The sequence below is a fragment of the Rutidosis leptorrhynchoides genome, chromosome 1 (genome assembly GCF_046630445.1).
Source record: "Rutidosis leptorrhynchoides isolate AG116_Rl617_1_P2 chromosome 1, CSIRO_AGI_Rlap_v1, whole genome shotgun sequence".
NCBI lineage: Eukaryota > Viridiplantae > Streptophyta > Magnoliopsida > Asterales > Asteraceae > Rutidosis > Rutidosis leptorrhynchoides.
Genome location: NC_092333.1, coordinates 269,672,358 through 269,694,966, shown reverse-complemented (window position 1 = coordinate 269,694,966; position 22,609 = coordinate 269,672,358). Strand labels below are relative to the sequence as shown.

At 34.8% G+C, this 22,609-nt stretch overlaps 2 protein-coding genes across 2 annotated transcripts; both read left to right on the top strand.

Moving 5' to 3' along the window:
* The first annotated feature begins 749 nt into the window (after positions 1–749).
* On the top strand, positions 750–1,568 carry LOC139897764 (uncharacterized). The gene has a single exon (XM_071880459.1). The coding sequence runs from the start codon at positions 750–752 to the stop codon at positions 1,566–1,568; it is 819 nt and encodes a 272-aa protein (XP_071736560.1).
* A 4,749-nt stretch (positions 1,569–6,317) lies between these two features.
* Positions 6,318–7,136, top strand: LOC139897749 (uncharacterized). Its single transcript, XM_071880445.1, has one exon. The coding sequence runs from the start codon at positions 6,318–6,320 to the stop codon at positions 7,134–7,136; it is 819 nt and encodes a 272-aa protein (XP_071736546.1).
* The last annotated feature ends 15,473 nt before the right edge of the window (positions 7,137–22,609 follow it).

Sequence of the window (22,609 nt, the reverse complement as noted above, 5' to 3'; positions counted from 1 at the left end):
TTGATTGGAAAGTGGAGTCTGTAAGTGGGTATCAGTTTAAATCCTTTTTGGATGCATTCAAGAGATATCATCAAATACCAATGGCAATACGTGATCAAGATAAAAAAGCATTCCACACACCAGATGGAAGTTTCTGCTATATTATGATGCCTTTTGGATTAAAAAATGCAGGGGCAACTTATCAACGCGTAATTAATAAAGCATTTAAAGATCAAATAGGTAAAAATGTAGAAGCCTATGTTGATTACATTGTTATCAAGAGCCATACAGAAGATAGCATGCTCATAGATAATCTTGAAACGTTTGAATTATTAAGAAAGGTCAATATGAAATTGAATCCTAAGAAGTGCAATTTTGGTGTAGAAGAAGGCAAATTCTTAGGTTATATTGTTACAGAGAGAGGAATCAAGGCTAATCCAAAAAAGATTCAAGTAATTGAAAATATGGTATCTCCTGAAACAAAGAAAGAAGTTCAACGCCTGAATGGACGATTAGCAGCTTTAACAAGGTTTCTATCAAAAGCAGCAGATCGATCGTTACCATTTATGAAGGTTTTAAAAAGCTGTTTGAACAAAAGAGATTTTAAGTGGACAGAGGAAACAGAAAAAGCATTTCAGGATATTAAGCAACTCTTGAAAGAATTACCTACTTTAACTGCACCAATAGAAGGAGAAACGTTAATTTTGTATTTGGCTGCTTCCACAGAGGCCATCAGTTCAGTCTTGATCGCATAACGAAAGTGAATACAAATGCCTATATACTTTGTCAGTAAAGTATTGCAACAGAGTGAAGTTAACTATCCACCAATTGAAAAATTGGTGTATGTTTTAACACACACAGCTAGGCGACTCAGGCGATATTTTCAGGCACATTCAATCCTGGTAATGACAGACCAGCCGATAAAGCATATTTTGAGAAATCCAGAGTCATCAGGACGACTAGCGAAATGGGCAATTCAATTGGGAGAATATGAAATAAATTTTTCGCCTCGACAAGCAGTCAAAGGTCAAATTTTGGCAGATTTTTTATTAGAAACAACAGAAAAGGTCGATCATTCGCCAAACGTTACAGCTAGTAATCATGTTTGGGAGTTGCACACTGATGGTGCATCAAGTGAGCAAGGTGTTGGTGCAGGGTTAGTACTTACTAGCCCAGAGGGTGAGGAGCATACGTATGCATTGAGGTTTTACTTCTATGCATCTAATAATGAAACAGAATATGAAGCATTGCTTTCTGGCCTCCGCATAGCGTCAGAAATAGGAATAAAACATTTGCGTGCATATGTCGATTCTCAAATTGTAGCAGAGCAGGTTAATGGAGCGTTTGAAGCCAAAGACGCCTCTATGAAACAGTATTTGCAATTAGTTGAGAAAATATCAAAACATTTCGAAAGCTTAGAGGTCGTGCAGATACCAAGAAATAAAAACAAGAAGGCAGATGTTTTGAGCAAATTAGCAACATTAACATTTAATCATTTGCATAAGAAATTTTTGGTGGAGGTCTTAAAAGATAAATCGGTTGATGAAAATATAGTGGTTGCAACAGTTGAAGAAAAGGAATCATGTTAGATAACCCCCTATGTGAAATATTTGTAGGATGGAACATTGCCAACAGATGCCATGGAAGCAAGACGGATAAGAGTTAGTGCACCACTTTACGTCCTGGAAAATGGAATACTTTATAGAAAATCCTTCAGTGGACCAAATTTAAGGTGTTTAACACCACAACAAGCAGTTGATGTAGTCAAGGAAATGCATGAGGGATTATGTGCACAGCATTCCGGTTATAGAACTATTGTTGGACGGATTATGCGACAAGGGTATTATTGGCAGTCAATTTACAAAGATACAGCAGACGTAATTAAGACATGTGATGCCTGCCAGTGGCATGGAACCGTACAGTGTTTACCCAAGTATGATTTAATTTCAGTATCATCAGCATGTCCATTTTGTAAATGGGCAATTGATATAGTAGTCATTTCAGTCGAAAGAACGACGTCTAGATGACCATTTTAGAAAACATACTTCCACTTTGAGTTTAACCATAATTTTTGGATATAGTTTCATGTTCATAAGAAAAATCATTTTTCCAGAAGTATAGCTTTTAAATCAAAGTTCTTCTTAGCTTTTAATTATCCCAACCAAAACAGCCCTCGGTTTTACTACGACGGCGTATATCTAGTTTTATGGTGTTTATCTTGTTTTCAGGTTTTAAATCATTAAGTTAGCATATCATATAGATATAGAATATGTGTTTAGTTGATTTTAAAAGTCTACTTAGAAGGATTAACTTTATTTGCGAACAAGTTTAGAATTAACTAACCTATGTTCTAGTGATTACAAATTTATAACGTTGAATAAGACAGCTTTTTATGTATGAATCGAATGATGTTATGAACATCATTACTACCTCAAGTTCCTTGGATAAACCTACTGGAAATGAGAAAAATAGATTTAGCTTCAAAGGATCCTTGGATGGCTTGAAAGTTCTTGAAGCAGAATCATGACACGAAAACAATTTTAAGTAAGATTTCCACTTGAAATAAGATTGTTATAGTTATAGAAATTGAATTAAAGTTTGAATATGATTATTACCTTGTATTAGAAAGATAACCTACTGTAAGTAACAAGGTTTCTTGATCTTGGATGATTACTTGGAATGGATTTAGAAAACTTGGAAGTAAACTTGCAATCTTGGAAGTATTCTTGATTTTATGAAACTAGAACTTTTGGAATTTATGAAGAACAATTAGAACTTGAAGATAGAACTTGAGAGAGATCAATTAGATGAATAAAATTGAAGAATGAAAGTGTTTGTAGGTGTTTTTGGTCGTTGGTGTATGGATTAGATATAAAGGATATGTAATTTTGTTTTCATGTAAATAAGTCATGAATGATTACTCATATTTTTGTAATTTTATGAGATATTTCATGCTAGTTGCCAAATGATGGTTCCCATATGTGTTAGGTGACTCATATGGGCTGCTAAGAGCTGATCATTGGAGTGTATATATCAATAGTACATACATCTAAAAGTTGTGTATTATACGAGTACAAATACGGGTGCATACGAGTAGAATTATTGATGAAACTGAACGAGGATATAATTGTAAGCATTTTTGTTAAGTAGAAGTATTTTAATAAGTGTCTTGAAGTCTTTCAAAAGTGTATGAATACATATTAAGTCATCGTTAGTCGTTACATGTAAGTGTTGTTTTGAAACCTTTAGGTTAACGATCTTGTTAAATGTTGTTAACCCAATATTTATAATATCAAAAGAGATTTTAAATTATTATATTATCATGATATTATGATGTACGAATATCTCTTAATATGATATATATACATTAAATGTCATTACAACGATAATCGTTACATATATGTCTCGTTTCAAAATCATTAAGTTAGTAGTCTTGTTTTTACATATGTAGTTCATTGTTAATATACTTAATGATATGTTTACTTATCATAATATCATGTTAACTATATATATAACCATTTATATGTCATCATATAGTTTTTACAAGTTTTAACGTTCGTGAATCACCGGTCAACTTGGGTGGTCAATTGTCTATATGAAACCTATTTCAATTAATCAAGTCTTAACAAGTTTGATTGCTTAACATGTTGGAAACACTTAATCATGTAAAATAACAATTTCATTTAATATATATATAAACATGGAAAAGTTCGAGTCACTACAATATAGAGGTCCAATACTTCACAATGTGATCATATGTTATTGTATTCGTCCTTATAGATTAGGACGGGTCATCTCATGTGGTATCATAGCGGTGGTCTTAGCGAACCAGGTCTTGCATTAGTGTGTCTAACTAATAGTTGTTAGGATGCATTTGTAAAGACCCGTCCTAATCCATAAGAACGAATACAATATCATATGATTACTAATGGTGTATCCTAGGAGATACACGCATAAAAACATCATTTGTATATAGAAAACTCGATCAAAGAGCACAAAACATAATGAAATTTGGCAGTTTTCAGAGTTTGCCGCCCAGCGTCAAGCGTAAGCCCTGCAGGCAGCTTCTATGCATAAGCCCTTTAACTCAGCGCGTGAACAGCATACAGCCACGTCAGCACACGCCACCGACATTCCAGATACTTCATGTAACAGAACCATTCAGTGATTGACATGTGTATCCCGTGAATTTCGGACATTCTACGCCTATAAATAGACCCCCTGGGTCACCACATTTGACATCATTCTGATCCGAACTTCAGTCAGAGAGAAGTACACTTTCTATCTCACACAGTTCTTTCTCACTCTAAAATAACATTAGCCGCTTAGCAGCAGTGCGCTAGACGGATCATTACAGAGTGATCCACAGATTGATTGAGGCCACCCCACAGATCTTATATCTGTGTTCCGGGTCTGCAGAGATTATTTCTCGAGGGCAAACAACAATCAACAGTATACGCCACACGCTGAGCAGCTAATTTTCTGTACTAGTACCTTACAGCCGCTATACGGATTATCATACTAACAGATGGCGCCACCCGTTCTAAAGAACCACTAAACTTTCAAGAGCACCAAAAGGCGTAACTGTCAGATAACACCCATTGAAGCAAACATGATACATTCATGGCAAGCCGGACAAGAAAAGCAGAAACATTAGGAGATAAGAAATAGGAAATGATTGCTTTTCCTTCCATGTTTAACACAAATCCATCTGACGCTCCTGTAGTGATTGAAGCTCGAATAGAAAATTGTGTTATTGGAGGAATATATACTGATACCGGAGCAGTAGCAGATATCATGTATGAACATTGTTTTATACAACTACCAGACAGAGTTAAGGAAAAGCTGAAGGACACATTTGTTCCCTTAGCAAGCTTTGCTAATGATCCGTCATGGTCAGAAGGAAGCATAGTTTTAGAAGTCGTATTGGGAAAAACCCCATTTAAAAGAACTGGCCATATTGAATTTTTGGTTGTAAAAGCAAATTCGTAGTATAACGTCATTTTAGGACGATCAGCCATGATGGCATTCGGAGCTGTAACATCAACGGTGCACGGAATAATGAAATTCCCCACACCGGCTGGCATCGCCACGCTATACACAGAACGGAGAAGACCAATAGAATGTGTACAAATAAACAGAACATCTGTTAACCTAATCATTCATAAAGATGGGTCTATATCACCAAATCTAGAGTTTCCAGATGAGAAAATCATAATTGGAAATACAATCACAAAGGCAACAAGAGAAAAGCTTTACAAAATTTTAGACATAAATTTGGATGTTTTTGCATTGCAAGATTCTGATATGACTGGAGTACCACGTCATGTGGCTGAACATAAGCTTGGTGTGAATCCTAATATTCCACCAGTGTGTCAGAAGAAAAGAGGCATGGCTCCGGATTGAACAAAATTTTTCAAAGAAGAAGTTAAAAAATTGGTGGATGCTGGAATATTGAGAGAAGTAAAATACCAGACATGGGTAGCAAACCCGGTTATGGTAAGAAAGCAGATAATTCATGGAGGATGTGTGTCGACTTCACAGATTTAAATAAAGCATGTTCAAAAGACAATTATCCTTTACCAAAAATTGATTGGAAAGTGGAGTCTGTAAGTGGGTATCAGTTTAAATCCTTTTTGGATGCATTCAAGAGATATCATCAAATACCAATGGCAATACGTGATCAAGATAAAACAGCATTCCACACACCAGATGGAATTTTCTGCTATATTATGATGCCTTTTGGATTAAAAAATGCAGGGGCAACTTATCAACGCGTAATTGATAAAGCATTTAAAGATCAAATAGGTAAAAATGTAGAAGCCTATGTTGATGACATTGTTATCAAGAGCCATACAGAAGACAGCATGCTCAGAGATACTTTTGAAACGTTTGAATTATTACGAAAGGTCAATATGAAATTGAATCCTAAGAAGTGCAATTTTGGTGTAGAAGAAGGCAAATTCTTAGGTTATATTGTTACAGAGAGAGGAATCAAGGCTAATCCAAAAAAGATTCAAGCAATTGAAAATATGGTATCTCCTGAAACAAAGAAAGAAGTTCAACGCCTGAATGGACGATTAGCAGCTTTAACAAGGTTTCTATCAAAAGCAGCAGATCGATCGTTACCATTTATGAAGGTTTTAAAAAGCTGTTTGAACAAAAAAGATTTTAAGTGGACAGAGGAAATAGAAAAAGCATTTCAGGATATTAAGCAACTCTTGAAAGAATTACCTACTTTAACTGCACCAATAGAAGGAGAAACGTTAATTTTGTATTTGGCTGCTTCCATAGAGGCCATCAGTTCAGTCTTGATCGCAGAACGAAAGTGAATACAAATGCCTATATACTTTGTCAGTAAAGTATTGCAACAGAGTGAAGTTAACTATCCACCAATTGAAAAATTGGTGTATGTTTTAACACACACAGCTAGGCGACTCAGGCGATATTTTCTGGCACATTCAATCCTGGTAATGACAGACCAGCCGATAAAGCATATTTTGAGAAATCCAGAGTCATCAGGACGACTAGCGAAATGGGCAATTCAATTGGGAGAATATGAAATAAATTTTTCGCCTCGACAAGCAGTCAAAGGTCAAATTTTGGCAGATTTTTTATTAGAAACAACAGAAAAGGTCGATCATTCGCCAAACGTTACAGCTAGTAATCATGTTTGGGAGTTGCACACTGATGGTACATCAAGTGAGGAAGGTGTTGGTGCAGGGTTAGTACTTACTAGCCCAGAGGGTGAGGAGCATACGTATGCATTGAGGTTTTACTTCTATGCATCTAATAATGAAACAGAATATGAAGCATTGCTTTCTGGCCTCCGCATAGCGTCAGAAATGGGAATAAAACATTTGCGTGCATATGTCGATTCTCAAATTGTAGCACAGCAGGTTAATGGAGCGTTTGAAGCCAAAGACGCCTCTATGAAACAGTATTTGCAATTAGTTGAGAAAATATCAAAACATTTCGAAAGCTTAGAGGTCGTGCAGATACCAAGAAATAAAAACAAGAAGGCAGATGTTTTGAGCAAATTAACAACATTAACATTTGATCATTTGCATAAGAAAGTTTTGGTGGAGGTCTTAAAAGATAAATCGGTTGATGAAAATATAGTGGTTGCAACAGTTGAAGAAAAGGAATCATGTTAGATAACCCCCTATGTGAAATATTTGTAGGATGGAACATAGCCAACAGATGCCATGGAAGCAAGACGGATAAGAGTTAGTGCACCACTTTACGTCCTGGAAAATGGAATACTTTATAGAAAATCCTTCAGTGGACTAAATTTAAGGTGTTTAACACCACAACAAGTAGTTGATGTAGTCAAGGAAATGCATGAGGGATTATGTACACAGCATTCCGGTTATAGAACTATTGTTGGACGGATTATGCGACAAGGGTATTATTGGCAGTCAATTTACAAAGATACAGCAGACGTAATTAAGACATGTGACACCTGCCAGCGGCATGGAACCGTACAGTGTTTACCCAAGTATGATTTAATTTCAGTATCATCAGCATGTCCATTTTGTAAATGGGCAATTGATATAGTAGGCCCATTTCCAAGAAGTATAGGAAATGCAAAATTTTTGGTTGTTGCAATTGACTTCTTCAGTAAGTGGGTTGAAACGAAAGTGTTGGCAAAAATAACTGGTGAAAACATAAAGATATTTGTTTGGAATGACATTGTATGTAGATATGGTTTACCAAATGAAATTGTCAGTGATAACGGTAAGCAGTTTGCAGATAACCCCTTCAGAAGTTGGTGTGAAGAGCTAAACATTAAATAAACATTCACCTCAGTTACTCACCCACAGGCCAATGCGCAGGTCGAAGTGACGAATAAAGAAATCGTAGCCGGCATAAAGGCTAGGTTGGGTTTGAGTCAAACTAAATGGGTAGATGAAGTGCCATATGTATTGTGGGCTCACCGCACAACGCCAAAACAGAGCACGGGTGAAACACCATTCAGTTTGGTATATGGCACTGAGGCAGTGATACAATCTGAAATCCGTGTACCAACACAAAGGATTTTGGCATTTGATACAGAAAATAATTCATCCATCTTACGTGAAAACTTGAATTTATTGGAAGAAAGGCGAATCATGGCCGCCATCCGTCAAACGGATGCAAAAAAGAAAATGGCAAAATATTATAACAAGCGGGTCAGATATGTGCAATTCAAAGAGGGAGATTTGGTGTTACGAGATAATGAGGCGAGTAGGCAAGAAAAACAAGGGAAGTTAGGGCCACTGAAATGTCCCGTTCTTATTGATTAAAAACGTTCCATATTAATTGATTTCGTTGCGAGGTTTTGACCTCTATATGAGACATTTTTCAAAGACTGCATTCATTTTTAAAACAAGCCATAACCTTTATTTCATAAAAAAAGGTTTAAAAAGCTTTACGTAGATTATCAAATAATGATAATCTAAAATATCCTGTTTACACACGACCATTACATAATGGTTTACAATACAAATATGTTACATCGAAATCATTTTCTTGAATGCAGTTTTTACACAATATCATACAAACATGGACTCCAAATCTTGTCCTTATTTTAGTATGCAACAGCGGAATCTCTTAGTATTCACCTGAGAATAAACATGCTTTAAACTTCAACAAAAATGTTGGTGAGTTATAGGTTTAACCTATATATATCAAATCGTAACAATAGACCACAAGATTTCATATTTCAATACACATCCCATACATAGAGATAAAAATCATTCATATGGTGAACACCTGGTAACCGACATTAAAAATATGCATATATAAGAATATCCCCATTATTCAGAGACACCCTTCGGATATGATATAAATTTCGAAGTACTAAAGCATCCGGTACTTTGGATGGGGTTTGTTAGGCCCAATAGATCTATCTTTAGGATTCGCGTCAATTAGGGTGTCTGTTCCCTAATTCTTAGATTACCAGACTTTAAAAAAAAGGGGCATATTCGATTTCGATAATTCAACCATAGAATGTAGTTTCACGTACTTGTGTCTATTTTGTAATTCATTTATAAAACCTGCATGTATTCTCATCCCAAAAATATTAGATTTTAAAAGTGGGACTATAACTCACTTTCACAGATTTTTACTTCGTCGGGAAGTAAGACTTGGTCACTGGTTGATTCACGAACCTATAACAATATATACATATATATCAAAGTATGTTCAAAATATATTTACAACACTTTTAATATATTTTGATGTTTTAAGTTTATTAAGTCAGCTGTCCTCGTTAGTAACCTACAACTAGTTATCCACAGTTAGATGTACAGAAATAAATCGATAAATATTATCTTGAATCAATCCACGACCCAGTGTATACGTATCTCAGTATTGATCACAACTCAAACTATATATATTTTGGAATCAACTTCAACCCTGTATAGCTAACTCCAACATTCACATATAGAGTGTCTATGGTTGTTCCGAAATATATATAGATGTGTCGACATGATAGGTCGAAACATTGTATACGTGTCTATGGTATCTCAAGATTACATAATATATAATACAAATTGATTAAGTTATTGTTGGAATAGATTTGTTACCAATTTTCACGTAGCTAAAATGAGAAAAATTATCCAATCTTGTTTTACCCATAACTTCTTCATTTTAAATCCGTTTTGAGTGAATCAAATTGCTATGGTTTCATATTGAACTCTATTTTATGAATCTAAATAGAAAAAGTATAGGTTTATAGTCGGAAAAATAAGTTACAAGTCGTTTTTGTAAAGGTAGTCATTTCAGTCGAAAGAACGACGTCTAGATGACCATTTTAGAAAACATACTTCCACTTTGAGTTTAACCATAATTTTTGGATATAGTTTCATGTTCATAATAAAAATCATTTTCCCAGAATAACAACTTTTAAATCAAATTTTATCATAGTTTTTAATTAACTAACCCAAAACAGCCCGCGGTGTTACTATGACGGCGTAAATCCGGTTTTACGGTGTTTTTCGTGTTTCCAGGTTTTAAATCATTAAGTTAGCATATCATATAGATACAGAACATGTGTTTAGTTGATTTTAAAAGTCAAGTTAGAAGGATTTACTTTTATTTGCGAACAAGTTTAGAATTAACTAAACTATGTTCTAGTGATTACAAGTTTAAATCTTCGAATAAGATAGCTTTATATGTATGAATCGAATGATGTTATAAACATCATTACTACCTCAAGTTCCTTGGATAAACCTACTCGAAATGAGAAAAATAGATCTAGCTTCAAAGGTGAAATGTCCCGTTCTTATTGATTAAAAACGTTCCATATTAATTGATTTCGTTGCGAGGTTTTGACCTCTATATGATACGTTTTTCAAAGACTGCATTCATTTTTAAAACAAACCATAACCTTTATTTCATAAATAAAGGTTCAAAAAGCTTTACGTAGATTATTAAATAATGATAATCTAAAATATCCTTTTTACACACGACCATTACATAATGGTTTACAAAACAAATATGTTACATCGAAATCAGTTTCTTGAATGCAGTTTTTACACAATATCATACAAACATGGACTCCAAATCTTGTCCTTATTTTAGTATGCAACAGCGGAAGCTCTTAGTATTCACCTGAGAATAAACATGCTTTAAACGTTAACAAAAATGTTGGTGAGTTATAGGTTTAACCTATATATATCAAATCGTAACAATAGTCCACAAGATTTCATATTTCAATACACATCCCATAAATAGAGATAAAAATCATTCATATGGTGAACACCTGGTAACCGACATTAACAAGATACATATATAAGAATATCCCCATCATTCCGGGACACCCTTCGGATATGATATAAATTTCGAAGTACTAAAGCACCCGGTACTTTGGATGGGGTTTGTTAGGCCCAATAGATCTATCTTTAGGATTCGCGTCAATTAGGGTGTCTGTTCCCTAATTCTTAGATTACAAGACTTAATAAAAAGGGGCATATTCGATTTCGATAATTCAACCATAGAATGTAGTTTCACGTACTTGTGTCTATTTTGTAAATCATTTATAAAACCTGCATGTATTCTCATCCCAAAAATATTAGATTTTAAAAGTGGGACTATAACTCACTTTCACAGATTTTTACTTCGTCGGGAAGTAAGACTTGGCCACTGGTTGATTCACGAACCTATAACAATATATACATATATATCAAAGTATGTTCAAAATATATTTACAACACTTTTAATATATTTTGATGTTTTAAGTTTATTAAGTCAGCTGTCCTCGTTAGTAACCTACAACTAGTTGTCCACAGTTAGATGTACAGAAATAAATCGATAAATATTATCTTTAATCAATCCACGACCCAGTGTATACGTATCTCAGTATTGATCACAACTCAAACTATATATATTTTGGAATCAACCTCAACCCTGTATAGCTAACTCCAACATTCACATATAGAGTGTCTATGGTTGTTCCGAAATATATAGATGTGTCGACATGATAGGTCGAAACATTGTATACGTGTCTATGGTATCTCAAGATTACATAATATACAATACAAGTTGATTAAGTTATGATTGGAATAGATTTGTTACCAATTTTCACGTAGCTAAAATGAGAAAAATTATCCAATCTTGTTTTACCCATAACTTCTTCATTTTAAATCCGTTTTGAGTGAATCAAATTGCTATGGTTTCATATTGAACTCTATTTTATGAATCTAAACAGAAAAAGTATAGGTTTATAGTTGGAAAAATAAGTTACAAGTCATTTGTAAAGGTAGTCATTTCAGTCGAAAGAACGACGTCTAGATGACCATTTTGGAAAACATACTTCCACTTTGAGTTTAACCATAATTTTTGGATATAGTTTCATGTTCATAATAAAAATCATTTTTCCAGAATAAAAACTTTTAAATCAAAGTTTATCATAGTTTTTAATTAACTAACCCAAAACAGCCCGCGGTGTTACTACGACGGCGTAAATCCGGTTTTACGGTGTTTTTCGTGTTTCCAGGTTTTAAATCATTAAGTTAGCATATCATATAGATATATAACATGTGTTTAGTTGATTTTAAAAGTCAAGTTAGAAGGATTAACTTTTATTTGCGAACAAGTTTAGAATTAACTAAACTATGTTCTAGTGATTACAAGTTTAAACCTTCGAATAAGATAGCTTTATATGTATGAATCGAATGATGTTATGAACATCATTACTACCTAAAGTTCCTTGGATAAACCTACTGGAAATGAGAAAAATAGATCTTGCTTCAAAGGATCCTTGGATGGCTTGAAAGTTCTTGAAGCAGAATCATGACACGAAAACAATTTCAAGTAAGATTTCCACTCGAAATAAGATTGTTATAGTTATAGAAATTGAATTAAAGTTTGAATTAAAGTTTCTTGATCTTGGATGATTACTTGGAATGGATTTAGAAAACTTGGAAGTAAACTTGCAATCTTGGAAGTATTCTTGATTTTATGAAACTAGAACTTTTGGAATTTATGAAGAACACTTAGAACTTGAAGATAGAACTTGAGAGAGATCAATTAGATGAAGAAAATTGAAGAATGAAAGTGTTTGTAGGTGTTTTTGGTCGTTGGTGTATGGATTAGATATAAAGGATATGTAATTTTGTTTTCATGTAAATAAGTCATGAATGATTACTCATATTTTTGTAATTTTATGAGATATTTCATGCTAGTTGCCAAATGATGGTTCCAACATGTGTTAGGTGACTCACATGATCTTCTAAGAGCTGATCATTGGAGTATATATACCAATAGTACATACATCTAAAAGCTGTGTATTGTACGAGTATGAATACGGGTGCATACGAGTAGAATTGTTGATGAAACTGAACGAGGATGTAATTGTAAGCATTTTTGTTAAGTAGAAGTATTTTTATAAGTGTCTTGAAGTCTTTCAAAAGTGTATGAATACATATTAAAACACTACATGTATATACATTTTAACTGAGTCGGTAAGTCATCGTTAGTCGTTACATGTAAGTGTTGTTTTGAAACCTTTAGGTTAACGATCTTGTTAAGTGTTGTTAACCCAATGTTTATAATATCAAATGAGATTTTAAATTATTATATTATCATGATATTATGATGTATAAATATCTCTTAATATGATATATATATATACATTAAATGTCGTTACAACGATAATCGTTACATATATGTCGCGTTTCAAAATCATTAAGTTAGTAGTCTCATTTTTATGTATATAACTCATTGTTTAAATACCTAATGAGATACATACTTATAATAAAATCATGTTAACTATATATATAACCATATATATGTCATCGTATAGTTTTTACAAGTTTTAACGTTCGTGAATCACCGGTCAACTTGGGTGGTCAATTGTCTATATGAAACCTATTTCAATTAATCAAGTCTTATCAAGTTTAATTGCTTAACATGTTGGAAACACTTAATCATGTAAATAACAATTTTATTTAATATATATATAAACATGGAAAAGTTCGGGTCACTATAGTACCTACCCGTTAAATAAATTTCGTCCCGAAATTTTAAGCAGTTGGAAGTGTTGACGTATCTTCTGGAAATAAATGCGGGTATTTCTTCTTCATCTGATCTTCACGCTCCCAGGTGAACTCGGGTCCTCTACGAGCATTCCATCGAACCTTAACAATTGGTATCTTGTTTTGTTTAAGTCTGTTAACCTCACGATCCATTATTTCGACGGGTTCTTCAATGAATTGAAGTTTTTCATTGATTTGGATTTCGTCCAACGGAATAGTGAGATCTTCTTTAGCAAAACATTTCTTCAAATTTGAGACGTGGAAAGTGTTATGTACAGCCGCGAGTTGTTGAGGTAGCTCCAGTTGGTAAGCTACTGGTCCGACACGATCTATAATCTTGAATGGTCCAATGTACCTTGGATTTAGTTTCCCCCGTTTACCAAATCGAACAACGCCTTTCCAAGGTGAAACCTTAAACATGACCATTTCTCCAATTTCAAACTCTATATCTTTTCTTTTACTGTCCGCGTAGCTCTTTTGTCGACTCTGGGCGGTTTTCAATCTTTGTTGAATTTGGATGATTTTCTCGGTAGTTTCTTGTATTATCTCCGGACCCGTAATCTGTCTATCCCCCACTTCACTCCAACAAATCAGAGACCTGCACTTTCTACCATAAAGTGCTTCAAACGGCGCCATCTCAATGCTTGAATGGTAGCTGTTGTTGTAGGAAAATTCTGCTAACGGTAGATGTCTATCCCAACTGTTTCTGAAATCAATAACACAAGCTCGTAGCATGTCTTCAAGCGTTTGTATCGTCCTTTCACTCTGCCCATAAGTTTGTGGATGATACGCAGTACTCATGTCTAGACGAGTTCCCAATGCTTGCTGTAATGTCTGCCAGAATCTTGAAATAAATCTTCCATCCCTATCAGAGATAATAGAGATTGGTATTCCATGTCTGGAGACGACTTCCTTCAAATACAGTCGTGCTAACTTCTCCATCTTGTCATCTTCTCTTATTGGCAGGAAGTGTGCTAACTTGGTGAGATGATCAACTATTACCCAAATAGTATCATAACCACTTGCAGTCCTTGGCAATTTAGTAATGAAATCCATGGTAATGTTTTCCCATTTCCATTCCGGGATTTCAAGTTGTTGTAGTAGACCTGATGGTTTCTGATGTTCATCTTTGACCTTAGAACACGTCAAACATTCTCCTACATATTTAGCAATATCGGCTTTCATACCTGGCCACCAAAAATGTTTCTTAAGATTCTTGTACATCTTCCCCGTTCCAGGATGTATTGAGTATCTGGTTTTATGAGCTTCTCTAAGTACCATTTCTCTCATATCTCCAAATTTTGGTACCCAATTTCTTTTAGCCCTATACCGGGTTCCGTCTTCCCGAATATTAAGATGCTTCTTCGATCCTTTGGGTATTTCATCCTTTAAATTTCCCTCTTTTAAAACTCCTTGTTGCGCCTCCTTTATTTGAGTAGTAAGGTTAGTGTGAATCATTATATTCATAGATTTTACTCGAATGGGTTCTCTGTCCTTTCTGCTCAAGGCGTCGGCTACCACATTTGCCTTCCCCGGGTGGTAACGAATCTTAAAGTTGTAATCATTCAACAATTCAATCCACCTACGCTGCCTCATATTCAGTTGTTTCTGATTAAATATGTGTTGAAGACTTTTGTGGTCGGTATATATAATACTTTTGACCCCATATAAGTAGTGCCTCCAAGTCTTTAATGCAAAAACAACTGCGCCTAATTCCAAATCATGCGTCGTATAATTTTGCTCATGAATCTTCAATTGTCTAGACGCATAAGCAATCACCTTCGTCCGTTACATTAATACACAACCGAGACCTTGCTTTGATGCGTCACAATAAATCACAAAATCATCATTCCCTTCAGGCAATGACAATATAGGTACCGTAGTTAGCTTTTTCTTCAATAATTGAAACGCCTTCTCTTGTTCATCCTTCCATTCAAATTTCTTCCCTTTATGCGTTAATGCAATCAAGGGTTTTGCTATTTTGGAGAAATCTTGGATGAATCTTCTGTAGTAACCAGCCAATCCTAAAAATTGACGTATATGCTTCGGAGTTTTTGGGGTTTCCCACTTTTCAACGGTTTCGATCTTTGCCGGGTCCACCTGGATACCTTCTTTGTTCACTATGTGACCGAGGAATTGAACTTCTTCCAACCAAAATGCACACTTTGAAAACTTAGCATACAGTTTTTCTTTCCTCAATACTTCTAGCACTTTTCTCAAATGTTCTTCGTGCTCTTGATCATTCTTTGAGTAAATAAGTATGTCATCGATAAAAACAATGACAATCTTGTCAAGATATGGCCCACACACTCGGTTCATAAGGTCCATGAACACAGCTGGTGCGTTAGTCAATCTAAACGGCATAACTATAAACTCGTAATGACCATAACGCGTCCTAAAAGCAGTTTTTAGAATATCATCCTCCTTTACTCGCATTTGATGATATCCAGAACGTAAATCGATCTTCGAATAAACTGACGAGCCTTGTAGTTGATCAAATAAGTCGTCAATTCTCGGCAGTGGATAACAGTTTTTGATGGTAAGTTTGTTCAACTCTCTGTAGTCAATACACAACCTAAATGTACCATCCTTCTTCTTGACAAACAAAACAGGAGCTCCCCATGGTGATGTGCTTGGTCGAATGAAACCACATTCTAATAGTTCTTGCAGTTGGCTTTGCAGTTCTTTCATCTCGCTGGGTGCGAGTCTATAAGGAGCACGAGCTATTGGTGCAGCTCCTGGTACAAGATCTATTTGAAATTCAACAGATCGATGTGGAGGTAGTCCCGGTAATTCTTTCGGAAATACATCGGGAAATTCTTTTGCGTCGGGAACATCATTGATGCTCTTTTCTTCAATTTACTATCCAACGGCGTCAATGGACAACTTAATTTAGCACAAAAATCTCTACTCATATAGCTTCTATCCGCACCCGAATCAAATAAAACGTAAGCAGATTTATTGTCAATAAGAAACGTACCCATAACAAGCTCCGGGTCTTCCTGTGCCTCTGCCGCATTAATATTGAAAACTCTTCCGCGGCCTTGTCCATTCGTGTTCTCCTGGTTCGGGCAATTTCTAATAATGTGGCCCGGTTTTCCACATTTATAACAAACTACATTGGCATAACTTGCTCCGACACTACTTGCTCCGCCATTACTCGTTCCGACACCATTTGTTCCTTTCGTTCTGTTAACCCCTGGTCCGTAGACCTCACACTTCGCCGCGCTATGACCATTTCTTTTACACTTGTTGCAAAATTTGGTGCAGAACCCCAAGTGATACTTTTCACACCTTTGGCATAGCTGCTTCTGATTGTTGTTGTTGTTGCGGTTGTTATTGTTGTTGGGATGATTGTTGTAGTTGATGTTGTTGTTGTTGTTGTTGTTGTTGTTGTTGTTGGACCGTTTGTTGTAGTTGCGATTGATGTTGCGATTGTTGGGATAATTGTTGCGATTATTATTGTAATTGTTGTTGTTGTTGTATTGGTGATTCTTATCACCGTTTTCCTCCCACTTTCTTTTGACTTGCTTCACATTGGCCTCTTCAGCCGTCTGTTCTTTAATTCATTCCTCAATCTGGTTCACTAGTTTGTGAGCCATTCTACATGCCTGTTGTATGGAGGCGGGCTCATGTGAACTTATATTTTCTTGGATTCTTTCCGGTAATCCTTTCACAAACGCGTCGATCTTCTCTTCCTCATCTTCGAACGCTCCCGGACACAATAGGCACAATTTTGTGAATCGTCTTTTGTATGTAGTAATATCAAATCCTTGGGTTCGTAACCCTCTAAGTTCTATCTTGAGCTTATTGACCTCGGTTCTGGGACGGTACTTCTCGTTCAACAAGTGCTTGAATGCTGACCACGATAGTACGTACGCATCATCTTGTCCCACTTGCTCTAGATAGGTATTCCACCATGTTAACACAGAACCTGTGATGGTATGCGTAGCGTACTTCACTTTGTCCTCTTCAGTACACTTACTTATGGCAAACACCGATTCGACCTTCTCGGTCCACCGTTTCAATCTGATCGGTCCTTCAGTTCTATCAACTTCCAAAGGTTTGCAGGCAGTAAATTCTTTGTAGGTGCATCCTACACGATTTCCTGTACTGCTAGATCCAAGGTTATTGTTGGTATGTAGCGCAGCCTGTACTGCGGCTATGTTTGAAGCTAGAAAAGTACGGAATTCCTCTTCATTCATATTCACGGTGTGTCGAGTAGTCGGTTCCATTTCCTTCAAAATAGTCAAATGGAACAAGTTAATCATACAGAATATTAAGAGTAGTTAATAGTATTTCGTAGCATAATATGAACTCATTTATAAAAGCTTTTTCTTCATATTAGCATTTTATAAGTTTAAAATCGGGTAGTACCTACCCGTTAAGTTCATACTTTGTAGCTAATATACAATTCAACTACTACAATTCTATATAAAAAAATGATTATAATAATATTTCGCGTTCAAACTTTTGTAAAATATTTTACAAACTTACAATACCGCTTATTTTACATAAAGCATGAAATATAGCACACAATAACTTTGATACAAGATAGTTGTGAAGATAATTCTAGCTAGTACACAAGTCGTTCAGCAAAGGCAATAAAGACACGTAATTCATACGTCCAGAAACAAGTCATGCATTCTGGTTTTACTAGGACTACTTCCCATCCTTGGTCTTGTGGAACATAACCGTTATGGCCGTTGATAAGATAACTCGTTGTAACGTCGTCAAAGGGACGAGGGTTACGTAATGACCAACAGTCTCGTAATAACCTAAAAAACCTCATTTCTTACCCCAATTACCGACTCCGTCACTTGTGGGAACGTTTTGTTTAATAGTTGTAGCCCGATGTTCTTTTTCTCACTTTGGTGAGAAGCGAACATTACTAACCCGTAAGCATAGCATTCTTCTTTATTTTGCATGTTAGCCTCTTTTTCTAAATCATGAAGTCCTATATTCGGATACATTGAGTCAAAATAATTTCTTAACCCGTTGCGTAAAATAGCATTTGGGTTCCCCGCAATATATGCATCAAAGTAAACACATCGTAACTTATGGGTTTCCCAATGTGATATCCCCCATCTTTCAAACGAAAGTCTCTTATAAACCAAGACATTCTTGGAACGTTCTTCGAATGTCTTAGAAACTGATTTTGCCGTAAATAGTTGTGCCGAAGAATTCTGACCGACTCTAGACAAGATTTCATCAATCATGTCTCCGGGTAGGTCTCTTAAAATATTGGGTTGTCTATCCATTTTGTGTTTTTATACTGTAAAATAGACAAGAGTTAGATTCATAAAAAAAATACTTATTAATACAAGCAATTTTTACATATATCATAAAGCATAAGCACAATATATTACATATATTACACCACACGAATACAACTATCTTATTCCGACTCGCTCATTTCTTCTTCTTCGGTTTTGGTTCGGTTTGCCAAGTTTCTAGGGATATATGATGTTCCCCTAATACGAGCTATCGTTTTCCACAACGGTTTAGAAAAATCTGGTGGTTTAGAGGTTCCCGGGTCATTGTTACAACTTAAGGGCTTCGGGGGTTGACGATACATATAAAGTTCATCGGGGTTGGAATTAGATTTCTCTATTTTTATGCCCTTTCCCTTATTATTTTCTTTTGCCTTTTTAAATTCAGTTGGGGTAATTTCTATAACATCATCGGAATTCTTGTCGGAATCCGATTCATCGGAGAATTGGTAATCCTTCCAATATTTTGCTTCCTTGGCGGAAACACCATTGACCATAATTAACCTTGGTCGGTTGGTTGAGGATTTTCTTTTACTTAACCATTTTATTATTTCCCCCACCGGTTCTATTTCCTCCTCCGGTTCCTCCTCTTCAGGTTCTGATTCTTCTTCCGGTTCTGATTCTTCTTTCGGTTCTTCTTCGGGAACTTGTGAATCAGTCCAATATATATTCGACTCTTCGTTATTATTAGGTGAGTCAATGGGATTTGTGCTAGAGGTAGACATCTATCACACAATATCAAACATGTTAAGAGATTAATATATCACATAATATATACATGTTAATAATATATAGTTTCCAACAAAAATGTTAAGCAATCATTTTTAAAGAAAACACGGTCGAAGTCCAGAATCACTAATTGTAACGACCCGGATTTTTCCGATCGTTTTACACTTATAAGATTAATATTTACATAAATTAAAACTTACCAACATCATAAGCAATCTAAATTGTTGAGATTTATGATTTTGAAAAGAGTTTTACATAACGTTTAACCGTCTAGTTTGACCGATGATATCACGAACTATACAATATATGTTAATTATACGTTTGTGTATATATATGTATATATACATATTTAACATGATTTAAGGATGTTTAAATATCTCATTTTGTATTAATAACAATAAGTTATAAGTATATTTTGAAACTACTAACTTAAGCTTTCAAAACGATAACTATACGTAACGTTATTTGACATAAATACTTACGACCTATAATGTTTATACATATATCGTATATATAATGTATTTAATCACTTTTAAAGACTTAAATACATAAAACAATATAAGTATATTCACAAAAGATAGCTATATTTGAATCCTCATTCCATTTTTCACAAGATTTCTATACGTATATCTAGAGTATATGTACTCGTATCATACCTAGCTTCTATACGTATTTACTATTGGTATATACACATCAAATCACCACCAACCAGCCCTTGTTCATGCCTTATGTATAAGGTAACTACTTTTGTTATTTAGTATGACAATTTCACATGATTAAAAGATCTTTTCACAAAATTACAAATTTATACACCTTTTACACCACCATAAATACATGCATCCATTTTCAATTTTTGGAACATCATTTCTCTAGCTAAACACACACACTTACTAGCCTCATGTCTCTCTAAGAACTCCAGCAAAAATCCTCTCAAGAATCACCTTAAACACCACCATAAAAAGATCAACAAAAACACTACAAAAATACAACTTTCAATTCAAGTTTATGTCTTAAGTTGCTTCCAATCTTTCATCCAATTTCATCACTCTTTTGGTTCTAGGTTTTTACTCCTCTTTTACAGCAATCTTGTCCAAGTAACTTGAGGTAGTAACTTTGTTCATAACCTTATTCGATTCATATATATATAGCTATCTTATTGTATGGTATACAATTTTAACAACAAAAACATAGTTTGAATGATTTCAAACTTGTTTGCAAACTAAATAGATCCTTCTAACTTAACTTTTAAAATACTTCAAGACCTGTAATATAACTTAAATATATGCTAATTTAACAAGGTATAACTTGGTTTTTCAAAGAATACCTTAAAAAACTGTTTTTATGACGTCAGAGTGCAACCGGGGGCTATTTTGGGTTGGATAATTAAAAACCATCTTGAACTTTGAATTGGAGGTTTATATTCTGGAAAAATGATATTTCTTATGAATATGTTAACACATAAAAATTTCATGATTTAATTCATAGTATAAGTATTTTTAGAAAAATGGTCATTAAATGATGTTTTTGTAACAAAAATGATTAACTTCATAAGTTTCACCAAAATTTGACCTATGACCTATGATTTCGAATACAAACTAAGGTATTTACAGTTCATATTCTTAAAGAGGGACTCGATCCAAGGAAGTGGAAAGTTGAATCAACGAAAACGGAGTTGTAACGAAGAAATTATGACCAAAACAAAATCGGATATCCAAGACTAGTTTAGCCACGAAAATAATTGGAGAAAATTAAATAAATCACATCTTCCTAAAGTAACATGATATTTTATACATATGTACTCATAATTTAAATTTATATGGTTCAGGATCACCCGTAAACAATACGAGAAGATTAATCATAAGATCCCATGATTGTACGCAACACGTCATTTGACAACACCGGTACTTTATGTACGCAACACGTCATTTGACAACACCGGTACCATGGGTCAAGATTAATCTCGACGAATACATATACGATGGGGGTTTTATTTATTTCATTGGGGGTTTATTAAACAACTAAATATGAACCATTAAAATTGAATTACTAACATCGGACTGCTAACTACGGACTAAGGAATTATTAAAAGTATTAAAAGTATTATAAGTATATATATGTGACGATTGTTTAAAAAGAAAAGGTATTGATATATTATATATGGATAGGTTCGTGATATCAATCGGAGACCAAGTCGAAATTACATATCTTCAAGACAAAAGTGAGTATATAGTCCCACTTTTAAACTCTAAATATTTCGGGATGAGAATACATGTATTTTATGTTTTACGCTATGGACACAAGTAACTGAAAAATATATTCTACGTTGAGTTGTACCACTGGCATACTTCCCTGTAGCTTGGTAACTAATATTTACAGCGGTATTGTAAACGTGAATCCTGTTGATAGATCTATCGGGCCTGACAACCCCAACCGGACTGGACGACCAGTATTCAACGGTTGCACAGTACTTCGTTTCGTGACTACACCTTGGTACGGTGTAGTAAGATTTCATAATAAAGGGAATATGCGACGTGATTAAATGTTAAGTATGGTTACCAAGTGCTCAACCACTTAGAATATTTTTATTAAAATGTTTATATATGAAATCTTGTGTTCCATTGTTATAACGCTGTTAGCATCAAACCTATATATCTCACCAATTTTATGTTGACGTTTTAAAGCATGTTATTCTCAAGTATGAATTAAGTCTTCCGCTGTGCATTAGCTCATGTTAAGGATACTACTTGGGACCTTTTAAGCCATGATACAAAGACGTTGCATTCGAGTCATTGGAGTTCAATAGAGAATATAAATAAGTAAATGACAGATTAGGTCATTTGGATATTATGAAATGTTAGACGAAAATGTCAAATATTGATGTAATGATAGTTTGCCTTTTAAGAATAAATGCAACGTTTGTAAAATGTATCATATAGAGGTCAAGTACCTCGCAATGTTATCATATGTTATTGTATTCGTCCCTATGGATTGGGTCGGGTCGTCTCATGTGGTATCAGAGCGTTGGTCTTAGCGAACCAGGCCTTGCATTAGTGTGTCTAACTGGTAGTTGTTAGGATGCATTAGTGAGTCTGGACTTTGACCGTG

What these genes read in the sequence shown, in the direction of transcription:
- LOC139897764 (XM_071880459.1), top strand. Translation starts at nt 750, where the DNA reads ATGCCTATATACTTTGTCAGTAAAGTATTGCAACAGAGTGAAGTTAAC.
- LOC139897749 (XM_071880445.1), top strand. Translation starts at nt 6,318, where the DNA reads ATGCCTATATACTTTGTCAGTAAAGTATTGCAACAGAGTGAAGTTAAC.